Here is a 12,985-nt window from a genome sequence, read left to right on the forward strand (position 1 = left end):
GAAATGAATTTGCGCTTGAGTCATGAATGAATGAGGTGGCGGGTAGTAGCTAAATTATGTCCCGGGTACATAAATATTTCTATAGACCTCATTCACATCAGCGCCATCTTTGGTTTTTAACGGGAATGAAAGCGAGGCTGTGCGGGATAGACTACATCTCTTCAGTGGATTGTACTGTTATTTAAGGTGTTTTTGGATTGTTCTCATGACAAAACACTGCAAAAATATCTTTCCAAAAAATGTCAGTGGACAAAAAACCCCAGGCAACATGAGCTGTGGAAAATTATAAGTGATCTCAGAGCTTTACACAGCTTTTTACCGCGGATGCCGTTGAAAACACGGTAAGTCTATCCCTCACAGCCTCACTTTCAGTCCTGTCATGGCGCTGCTCTGAATAAGGTCTATCGCATGTCAGTGTACATTAGGAAAGGGGATGCATTTTATTTAGTCATTTCACAGGATTAGAGGGTGAATCTAAGAAAGAAGCGCACTAGAGAACAAACAAAAACTGCACTGGAGATGGATAAACAAACTGCCTTTCTTTCCAGTTTCTTCCCATTTTGTCCCCTGATGGTGAGGGCTGATATCACGGTGCTTTCTGGGAGAGTAAACGTGTAAAACAAGAGTCTGTGTGCTGAGGTTTGCAGTGTGTAAAGTGACCATACAGATCACATGCTAAACATCCCTCAGAGCATCTACCTGGGCTCTTGACAGCGCGATACAGTTGCTATGTATCGTTGCCATGCAACTAGCGTTTAGAATGTAATCGTGCAAGATATGGTTCTCTTTAGAATTCATCACATTCAGAGGATGTTCTATAGCAATATTTCCTGACACCCCCCTTCTTTACGTAGCATGAAGGGTTCGTTCACCCAACAATGAAAATTATGTAATCCTCAACCCCATGTTGTTCCAAATCCATATGATGTTCGTTCTTCTGTAGAACACAAAAGGAGATGTTTAATACAATGACAAAAACAACATGAATGTAATCTAAGACTGGTCCAACTGGTAATATGACAGAGCCACATGATAGCTGTGTGTGGGGAAACGGGCTGAAATGTATGCAAATCATCAGACACAAAGGTCATGTGATTTCAGAAGACTTGGCATATAGTGCACACATACTACATCTGTGATGCTTTTGTTTGCTTTTTGTCCATTTTTATTGGAGCGTTACAGGTTGCGTCTCCCAATTCACATTCATGGAAAACAGCTGCTAAGCTTCTCCTTTTGTGTTTTTAACAGAGGAAAGAAAGTCACGTTTATTTTAGCGCAAATTCATCGGTCATCTTAGGGTGCCAACATGGACAGGTCCTCATCCTTGAAAACCATGAACAAAATTACACAAGCTAACGGCAGATACAACCCAAATGGCATTAAATACCGGTTCACTCGCAATGAAGATAAACAGGGTTTGTGTGGTTTTATTTTGTATTTTTTTAGGGCTTTTCCAGTCATGGTTTATTTTTTTTCTGAAAGGCTTTTTTTATTATGTTGTACATTAAAAGTTTCTTTTATAATAAGCAAAACCAGTTGGGAACCACTTTGATAGATGGTTTTCTTTGTGTTATGGACACATAGTGGTCAAGAAGCAAGCATGCTGTTACTTGTGTAATTGTGCCTCTCTCTCTTTCTCTCAGAAACGTTCATTAACACGTTTGCTTGCGTCACATTCATGTGCGAACACTGTAATATCTTGTGCGACATTCACACCCCCCCCAGCCTTCCACACACACATATATGGGTCTTGTTTCAGCTTTGGCCACTATTATGTCCCAGGAATTATACATTTTTTACTTAACTAACAGATTCACAACTTTTTGTTATGTGAAGGTGAAGGTCACAATAAGACTGTTTTGTAAATTTTTCACATATATCTTCATTTATGTTTGCTACTTTCAACTACGGTCTACTGTTTCTGTTATTCATAGACATTGTTTTAACTTTGTCCCTGACTTTCATTCTTAAAATCTGAAAATGTATCATATGAATTATTATGCTACTTAACATTTCAATATTTATTGTCAAAATTAATTATGTATACAATATATGCAGTATAATTACGACTATCCTCCTTTTGGTGTGATTTAAGACGAAATGTCAGATGGGATGTATAAAGAACACAAGTTAAACACAATTTTTGTGCATAATTTTTCAATCAATCTGGGTTTTTTTTTGTGAAAATATTATTTAATTTAATTTATGTATGTGCTAAGAATTTAAACAAGACCAGTTACCATGTTAAATGTTTATTGTTTTCAATTAACCACTTACATAATATTAATTGTCATACTTGCGTACTGGAACATTTTCCCTTACCAAACAAACAGACGAAACCCGGTCACAGTAACTGCCACCATTTTTAAATATCTATTTCCCGCCAATAGTAGGCACAGTTAATTGTTCTCATGTCTGAGGGGGAGATTGGTGTTCTGTTTGATTCTTCGTTAAACATTGTTAAACATGAATAATTAATTGAGTTTGTTTTGTTTCCAATGTTTATATATTTTTGTATTCTAGCAGTTTATCTTTTTGTTACTGTTAAATCCTTTTTTTTGTCTTTCTTAAATTTCTTTATTACCTTTTAATTACTTAATGGTTTAGTCCAAGTGGGAGGGGCTTATACTTTTTAAGAGTGCCTCTCAGTAGCTACTTTACATGGACACCTTTTGGTTCAATCGGAACGAAATCAATACGATTGATGAATCCGAACACAGTGTTTACATGAACGATAAATAAAGTAATTGGGTTGATGTGTGCGTTTATGTTCAAATCGGAATAGATTTTTTTTTTTTCAAATACAGAGTTTCCCGCTGTTTGCACTTAACTATTCTCCTCTATTGGTTCTTTATTTGTTTTAAACAGCCGACTTAATATTAATCCGTCTCTGGGCATGATTTGGAGACAATGAGGATATGAACCGTTTTACCGTTTTCTCGTCGTCTGTGGATGAGAATCCAAAACAAGGACTGGTGGGACATTGTCCTGCTTCTCTGCACAGACGCTGAAGGAGTGAAATGAGAATTTTATAGTGACGGGACACTTATTTATATGACACTTTATTCAAAAGGAAGAACAGCTCGTTCCGCGCGCCATGCGTCACTACGCTATTTAACGTCATTGCACATGCGCAGTCCTTTCAGCTTCGGTTTTCAATCCCATCAAGTGTTTACATGTTCTCTCGATCGCATTACAAAAGGAATTAACCACCCCTTTCAATCCAATCGAAACTATTGGCATAGCCAAAAGTTTATTTGCAGTTAAATTTGAACAGGTTTTTTTTTTTTTTTTTTTGGGAATAAACACTAAACTTTGACCTCATCAGCACGTCACTTCATTTTTTTTTTTACGCCTCCATCTGCCGGTACATTCAGAGCGGTGGTGCTGCTACTGTTTGAACATCTTTTGAGGCCTCTTTGTGGCAGTTGGCACACCCCTGACTCTGTTACAGTGCCCATAGCTGAAGAAACGCCCATAAACACACACTCTCATTGTCCCATATATTCCCCCGACACTCCATTGACCCGTGTTATATGCTGCGCTAGCGCTGAGGCTGCACTCTCTCCAGCAGTGATGGATAAGGTGGAGATAACAGCAGCCGAAGTGCGCAGAACCTCCAATCATTTACCTGACAGTCACTCCACTAGTCCTGGAAAAAGGGCACCTTGCCAGGGTCTCCTCCCTTCAGTCCCCCATGTTCCTGTATCATCCCACGTCGTTCTTTCACCCCGCCATCACCATGGGCGCTAATGTTGAATCGCGTTAAGAACACATTGCTCACCCCAGGCTCACTGCAACGCTATCAATCACACACGTGCAAACACAGGACGCTGTCTCATAAATACAGCCCCCAATGCTTCCTCTGTCAAACTCCGCCGGTGGGCTTGAATTTGATCTAATCAACACTGAGGTGTCTAGGATATCCTAAATAATCACTGCTGTCGAATTCTTTTTTTTTTTTACCCAGAATGCTTTGGGCTAACAACACCATTTTAAGTGGTTATTAGACCTTGAAACCTCTTGCTTTGACACTTCTACAGAGATGTTGGTTCTTGTAATGAATGAATGGGGATTAAAGCATGATGTCTTTTTTTTTTTTTGCCATAAAACAAGAAGTCAAAATGGACCCCATTTACTTTCTTTATACATGTTTTCTCCATCAGTGCTGGGAGACCAGAGATTCAACCTAAAATAATCATTCTGTCACCATTAGCTCATGACTTTGGGCGAATCAGAAGTGAGCATCCCTATGCCATACTTGCTCTGAAGGCCAGAGCCCTTGAAGTGGGGACTTTGAAGTGAGCAGGGCACTTGCGTGTCATAATGAAGGCATTAGAACGCACTTGGCAAATGGAGCAATGAAAGACAACAATTTCCTCATAATCTTCACCTGAAATTATACCGTGAAAATGCAGCGCTGCACCCGTCACGACATTAGCTGTTCTTAGAACAGGAATTTCTTATATTATTTTTGTTTTTAAAATATGCGTTATATATGTAGCCTATTTTGTGTTTGTGTGTATCCCACCATGTGATCTCAACTTTAAAATTTGCCGTCTCTTCTGTGGACTCTGCAGGCTGTCATATTTTCCTAACGCATCTACTATTAAACATCCCTTTGCTAACGGACTTGTGGAAGGGCCATTGGTAAAGCTATTTATGATGTCCACTTCCCCAAGTGCCCTTCAAAGGCTCAAAAATACTGTTTGGAATTTGCCCTTTACTTCTTCTGTGGAACTGAAAATAATATATTTTGAAGAACATTTCTACTGTTTTCATACAATGAACGTCAATGGGGTCCAAATAAAGTCAAAATATAGTTTGTTCTACTGGAGAAAATGGTTTGGAACAACATGAGAACAACTCACGTAAATGATGACAGATCGTTCAGTTTTTGGTGAACTATCCCTCTAAACCAAAGGTCTAACAGAAATATGCAACCCCGATATTATTAGGGTACAAAACTCTTTTATTCATATGATTCATAAGATTTTTAGATCCAGTGGTTTAAGCAGATAAGATTGTACAAAAATGAGCAAATGAGATTGTACAAACCTTAAAATAGTTACAAATTTCCACGAGAGTGTGTTTTGAGACATTACGTCTATTCAATAGACTGCAAATGTTGAAGATTTCCATGTTAAAAAAGTACCACATGGTTCCCCGCATGGTAAAGTACCTTGGGTTGCTATCTAAATACCATGGTCAGGGTTCCTGAAAAGGGGGGATGGCGTTGGACTGGAACAATTACATATTTTATAACAATTACACACACTTGCTCACTGGGTCTCTGACCATGGTACAGGAATATGGTATTTATTATGTACTCTATATATATCTACAGTATAACATAGAGCTGGTTTTGGCACATGTACAGCATGTACCTTGCGTGGGTTGATAAGAAACTGTTTTGCTCTTTGTTCTGATTGAGCTTTCTAGAAGAACAGTTGCTGTTTGATTAGCCCCCCTTCATCTGATAGAGCCTGCTTAGCATTGCTAAATAAACGGTTCACATCTCTCTGGGTGGTTAACTGTGAGGTATTGGTTTAAAATCAAAGTGTTCTCTCTCCTCGGCAAGGAGAGCACAATTATCACCCAGCCAAGCAATGGCTCCGGTAAACAGTGTTTGTTTCTTCTTTAATAACAGAGCCTGAGGATTTTGTGAAAAGCTCGTCAATTGTCAGCTTAATTCATGGGTCTGGTGCCGTCTTGAAAGAATAGTTGGCAAAAATATTAAAATTCTGTCATTTATCCACCATCATGTCGCTCCAAACTCATTCTGCTTTTGTTTTCCATTGAGATGTCAGGCAGAACGTCTAGAGTGCTTTTTCCTTTATGGGAACTGAGACTGTCATGTTCCAGAAATACCAAAAAGCCACATGAAAGTGGTCCATACAAGTCATGCACTATATTTCACATCTTCAGAGTGGAAAAGAATCTGGAAAGACTCAAACTTTGGTTGCCCTAAGTGTTATTGCAGCACATGACAGGAACCCCCCCCCCCCAATGAAGTCATTTTTTTCTACTAAAAAAAGAATATTTCAGGAATTCAAGCGACAAATGGATTACTTATTAATACATCAGTTTTCTCAGCACATAAAAATGGTATACGAGCATCTACATTTTTTTTTTTTCACCGATCAGCTCTAAAGTGGAATTAATTTACACAACTAGTGGTTTTTAATTTGGGTTTTAATCCCAGAGATTGCAAAAACTATATAAATTTCTCTCTCCTCTTTAGTCTGAAAGACACCTACAAAGGTCGAAAAGATAAATGTGTCGCGGACAAACTAGTTAGCAGTTTGTTATTATAGACGAGTGCTTGAAGTTGTTCTCGTCAAGAAGATCACAGTTTATGTCCCGTTCTCCACGGGCACAAAATCCCTAAAGCTTTCTAATTAGTAGTGAATGGGCGGAATGTAAATGGGGAGCGCTGCTGCTCGTGGTTTAATGATATAGTGGAGTCTGAGGAGTATTGTGTAGATAATGGCTCTACAGTCATCTGTTACCATTGCTCGCCTACTCTCAACAGCCTGTTGCCCGAGATACAGTCATTCACTTTGTCTTCTCAATAGCGCTTTCTTTGACAATACATCGAGGAGGAAGGAGGGGGCTTTTCTAAAGTGTTTGTATTCAAGTGCCTCTGCACTTTGTGTGTGTGTTCTGGCAATCGGACCGGCAACCAAGAGAAAGTTCTTGTCACTGAGGTTGCAGCTATTCAGTTATATTCGGTTATGGATTTAAAACTCTCTATTTAACAAAACAAAGATATTTTACAATAATACAGTAATACAATACATAGTAGCAGTATTCTAGCCATAACCTTTAGTTTTTTTAAGCATTGACAAATGACTGGCCACATCTATATATTAATGTACTGATCAATACATTAATGTATATCAATACCACATCGTGGCATAAATTATATTACAAATCCTGCAGTATCAAGACATCCAAAGCACCCTATCAATGATTTATCAACAACCCAGCATACACCAACAATGCCTCAGCACCCATACAAATCACCCTAGCAATGCCCTAGCAACAGCCCTGGCCACTCAATGGCTGGGCAACAACCGGGAACACTCCCGTAACCCTTAGCATCCACCCAAAACACAATATCAGTACCTAGCACAGGGATGGGCAATGTCGGTCCTGGAGTGTTGCTGTCCTGCTGAGTTTAGCTTTTTTCACGTGTGTTTGGTTAGGTTTGGAAAAATAATCAATGTCTTCAGGATTACTAAGGCTATATACAGGAGAGTTTTTTTTTTAGGGTTGGAGCTAAACTCTGCAGGACAGCCGCCCTCCAGGAGTAATGTTGCCCCCCCCCCCCCCCCCCCTCAAGCAACAACCCAGAACACCTTAGCAATGCACTATCAACAACCCAGAGTACCCCAGTAATGCCTTAGCACCCATTCAAAACACTCAATGCCCATGTAACGACCCAGAACACCTTAGCAATGCACTATCAACAACCAAGAGTACCCCAGTAATGCCTTAGCAGCCACCCAAAAGACTCAATGCCCATGTAACGACCCAGAACACCTTAGCAATGATCAACAACCCAGAGTACCCCATTAATGTCTTAGCACCCACTCAAAACACTCAATGCCCATGTAACGACCCAGAACACCTTAGCAATGCACTATCAACAACCCCAGAGTACCCCAGTAATGCCTTAGCACCCACCCAAAAGACTCAATGCCCATGTAACAACCCAGAACACCTTAGCAATGCCCTATAAACAACCCAGAGTACCTCAGTAATGCCTCTGTACCCAAAACACCCTACTGTATCAGTGCCCTAGCAACATACCATAACAACCCAGTAATGCCTTAGCACCCACCCAAAACACAGTCAATGCCCTAACACCCCAGTAATACCTTAGCACCCACCTAAATCACCCTATCAGTGCCCTATCAACAACCCAGAACACTCAATGCCCGTGCAACAACCAAGAACACCTTAGCAATGCCCCTTTAACAACCTAGAGTATGCCAGTAATGCCTTAGTACCCACCCAAAACACCATATCAGTGCCCTAGCAACAAACCAGAGCACTCCAGTAATGCCTTACCATGCACCCAAAACACCATCAATGCCCTAACAACCCAGAACACCCCAGTAATGCCGTAGTACGCACCCAAAACAACGTCAATGCCCTATTAACAACCCAGAACAACACAAAAAAACACCTTAGCAATACCTTATCAACAACGCCGAACACCTTAGAAACCACCCAATCAACATCAACAACACAAACGCCCTAGCAACCACCCAGAATACATTAGGATTGCCCTATCAACAGCCCAGAGTACCCCAACACTGCCTTAAAACCACCCCAACACCTTATCAATGTCCTAGCAACAACCCAGAACACATTAGCAATGCCCTGTCAACAACCCAGAGTACCCCAGCAATGCCTTAGCACTTACCCAAAACTCCCTATTAATGCTCTAGTAACAACCCAGAACACCTTATCAATGCCCTAGCAACAACCCAGAACATCTTAGCAATGCCCTATCAACCCCTAATTCACATCACCATCACAACCTAGCATCAAGTTGCTAAAGTGGCGACCCTGCTGGGAAGTTTTGCATTAAGACACACCACTCAAATTCCTTTCGAACATGCTGTTGACACACACTGTAGTCAGTTCACCACAGCACACGAACCTCTCTGTGCTCGTGATTGAAGTCTTTCTTCAGTGTGCCCGAGAGAGGGTTTTCAGTATTAACAAACCACAGTTTTCTCTCCCCAACACAATCAGGGCAGCCCTCAAGAGCTCTCAAAGAGCAGCCTGACTGCACAATCTAATGACTCGCCATTAAGTAACTCTATTCCCATGAAACACAGGCACTCTGCAGGTAACGGAGTGCTGCTGTGGGTGATACTAGTTGCGCTTAAAAGAACAAAAAAAGACTCAAGTTTGCTATCAAAGAAGGATACAAGCAGTTGCCTTGGGGATGTGCAAAGCACACACTTCTCTATCCCTGCCTCATTTATTTATTTTTAAAATGCCATTTCACCACGAACACTTAATGCGCTCTCATGCAGTCTGTCCGTCCTCTCATCTCTCCTCGCGCCTGTCCGTCACACACACAGTGAAAGTGGTAGCGATGAATTATTCACCACCACTTGAACTCCATAGCTGCTCTTGTTCTCTCGCTTTTTCTGCAGCTTTAATTGGGTTTCGGAGGATAACAATGAGGACAATATCTCATTAATCAAACAAAGGGTCGTGGTGTTTTTAAAAAAGCTCAGATGAATAAAGGTGAAGGTGAGCATGGCATACTTCAGGGGAGAGAGGAGATTAAACTGATAGTTGTGGGTCGCATTAGGCATCGAATTTGAATGTTTGAAGTGTCATTTCTTCTGTAAGAGGAATTATGGCTGGTCGTGAAATGCTGGGTATCTAGGAAAAGAGCAACTTAAAGGTGAAGTGTCCAATTGTTTTTTATAAAAATGTTAAAATATTTGTATGTATTGTGAATTGAAAACATATTGTAGATCTATTTCCATAAAAAAAAAACAATGTGGCTCTGTTTTTTCTATAATGGTTTCAAAACATACTCTGGTTGTTTAACCCGTCGTAGCAGCACTAGCTCAACCAATGATTTTGAGTTTGTAGTGAGACTAAACTACCGTTTAACTGACCAATGGCAGGTGAGGGGTGTGTTTAGGAAATTATTTTTGCAATTCTGTTTCATCCTGGAAGAATTGACACACTTGGTCTGTATTGGCTTTTTCTATCTCTCTATAAGTGCACTCAAATTAACGAAATTGTGTGCGAAAAACTATTTTGTGTTTGTTACGCTACGTTGTCAATAGCAATGTAAAAAACACAGCTCACTTTTTCAAAATAAATAGTTTATTTTCAAATCAAGCCACTTTCTGTTGGTCAACAGATCGAAAGACTTGAACAACTTGAACCTGATGGGAAATCTTTTACCCTTGCGGGAATAAAGTGCTACCAAATGTCATTATCATGTAATCTTGGATTTTAGTGCATTAATATATATATATATATATATATATATATATATATATATATATATATATATATATATATATATATATATATATATATATATATATATATATATGCAAGATGCAAGTACAAGATGGGCCACAGAAACTGCACCATACATCAGGCTAAAAATATTTTGAATGAATGACATTTAAAGCTCCTTTAATATACACATAGTAGCACTAAAGGAAAAGAAGAAACGGGAATCTAGTACTTGTTAGAGATGTTCACCGGAACACTTTGCCTACAAAGATATTTATTTATTTTGACTAAGATTGCAAAGATGTTCATCTTGGTTCGGTACACACACACACACACACTGACTGTGTTTTTTCCCAGCCTGAAGGCTTCAAAATGAGAAGTACGTCATTTCTGATAATTGACCTATAAATATAACCGCATAAGCCTGCAGGGCTGTGGTCATACTCCGCATGTACGGGCTTGATAAGGATCATTGCATGTCTCCAGTGTGGCAGTAGATGCAGAAAGCTGAACAGATGCCCGAGGCCTGTTCTGTTCACACAGATAAGCAGCTGTCACAGCTGTCATACACTCCCAAACTTATGATGCTGCATGCTGTATCCGGCAGAGAATAACCCTCGTGATTGTGAGGCTGCGGTACACTTCCAGTGACTTGTGATGTGGGCTGGAACTTGTTCCTGTGGTGGACCACAGGGCTATTTCTAATCTTAATCTGGTGCACATTACAGGATTTTTTGGCAATTAACAGGAGACAATGTTACTTGCATATAAAGCGGCCAAAGTTATGTGGATGGATCTGAAATCATATATATACTATAACTTGATGTAACTTTATAAGTGTGCTTAAAGTCTGCAGGATAATACATAACTATTGTAAAGAAATGTAGTTCACTATCACTAGTGAAACGGCTATACAAAATGTGGGTCGAGACTTGATTTATTTTATTTAGAGTTGACTGGATTGTGGAAAATGGGCTTTGCAAACTAAAGAGATGACCAGCATGAATTCCAGTGTTTGGCTTATGCTGGTCTAGCTGGTGAAGCTGGATGACCCTGTGGTGAAAATACATTTGTTTAATGTTGTTTATATGTCTATGTGGTGTTTTTAATATCCTTTAAGACAAACCATTAACAAATTCATAAGTCGACAGACACCATTGCTGAGTATTTTCTCCTTAAAACTGCAGTGAACCAAAGACAGTCTCAAAAACGCGGTTTGAAGTCATTTGAAGTTAAAGTGTGTTTCTGACGTCACACACTACCTTGTAACCAATCTGATCAACGTGTGATCGTCAACGAGGGGATCTCTGAGCTTGTGTGAGTGAGTGGAGGCGGGGCTCATTTGCATATTTATAGAACCGCCTGTACTAAATTAGGCAAGGGTGTAGAGTTACATTCAAGCTATTTTAAGGCATGCAGTTTTTTTTTTAAGGAAACATTTTTAAAATATGTAATTTTGGTGATCAAAGATGCGTTTTAAGGGGGAAATTATTGACTACAGGGGGACTTTAAGACAGAGGCTTGGAGGGCACTCCAAAAATTTTGGTTACATTCAAAAGCATAAAAACTAATTTGACTCTTTTTAACTTAATAATAAACTGTTAAACTGATTTTGCTTTTAATTATTATTATTACCTGTATCACACCTTGTTTACATCAAGAACAAAATTATGAACCAATTGCAGACGAAAGTGTCTATTCACACCGAGAGTGAAATGAAGAAACACTCTGACCTTGTCTGTGCTATTTCTACCCATAAGTTATGACCCATGTTTTTGTACTTGTTTAACTAGAGTTGCCCCTCACACAAGCATTCATTAGCAATGGGTCTGTTGTTGTTGCCTACTCCAGTAGTTTTTTGTCTGCTGATTTATTTATTTATTTATTTTTAAAGACATTTCATTGACTGGATATTCGGTATGTTGTTAAACAACATTATGGTCCATTGAACACACTGTACTTCTATTCATCACAGCCTTGTATTCATTCCTGTCAAAAAATAGTTGTGACGTTAAGGTCTATTGTGGAGAATCAAAGTCCCTTTCAAGGAAAGTCTGTTCACTTGGCAGCCATATTTGAAGGCAGTTGCACTAATACGATGATTTGTGATTGGCTCTTATATTTAGAAGGCGGGACTTAATCCGCCATATGCGCTTTACACTTTAACCAGTTCATAAATGAGTGTGCCATCTTGGTATATCTGAAGTCTTATGCAACACAGAAGTAAGCTATTTTCTGCAATTTTTGGACAGGTCCTGACTGTTTTTGGGTCTGTGTCTCTAGTACAGGATTGGCCAGCTGTACATGATCAGCAAGCACAGCCACGAGCAGAGCGAGAGAGGAGAGGGAGTGGAGGTGGTGCAGAACGAACCCTACGAGGACCCCACCTATGGCGCCGGACAATTCACCGAGAAACGCATTTATCTCAACAAGTGAGTACATTTTACATTTGGCAGACGGTTTTATCCAAGGCGACTTGCATTGCGTTTCAAGGCACACATTTACATTCTTATCCGTTCTTGCTTTTCCCTTGGAGTCGAACCCATGACCTTGCCGTTGCAAGCGCCAACGCTCTACTGTTTGAGCTACAGGAAAGCTAAAGTAGTGATCGTAATACTTGTCAAGCCAAAGCATGACTTGTCGGTGCATGGGGTCAAGGTGTGTGATGCACTATTTTAGTCAGTCAACATGTTACACGTAAAAAACAAAACATAACTTGCATTGCTAAACTGTGACTATCAGCATAAGGTCCACTTTGCAGAATGTTCTGGCCAAGATCCAATATATAAACATGCATGTGGAACGACAAACTGTTGCTTTACTTGACATTTTATAGGTTTAGAGATGATAAACTGGCATCCAACAAAGTGGCAGCTCATTCAAATAATGATAGTCTCCTTGAACTGCACACAGAAGAAATGAATGCAAATGATTTGTGATGAGAATCTCTCCTTGGCTTTATATCGCGTCT

At 39.7% G+C, this 12,985-nt stretch overlaps 1 protein-coding gene across 2 annotated transcripts in view; it reads left to right on the forward strand.

The window, feature by feature from the left end:
- Nucleotides 1–12,985, forward strand: part of pitpnc1a (phosphatidylinositol transfer protein cytoplasmic 1a) — a 112,328-nt gene that overhangs the window by 52,435 nt on the left and 46,908 nt on the right. For both annotated transcript variants that reach the window (XM_079624005.1, XM_079624004.1), the window contains exon 2: nucleotides 12,298–12,446. In XM_079624005.1, the coding sequence (XP_079480131.1) occupies nucleotides 12,298–12,446 (149 nt within the window). The remainder of the gene's footprint in view (nucleotides 1–12,297; nucleotides 12,447–12,985) is intronic.

Source organism: Phoxinus phoxinus (genome assembly GCF_949152265.1).
Source record: "Phoxinus phoxinus genome assembly, chromosome: 1".
In the NCBI taxonomy this organism is placed as follows: Eukaryota; Metazoa; Chordata; class Actinopteri; order Cypriniformes; family Leuciscidae; genus Phoxinus; species Phoxinus phoxinus.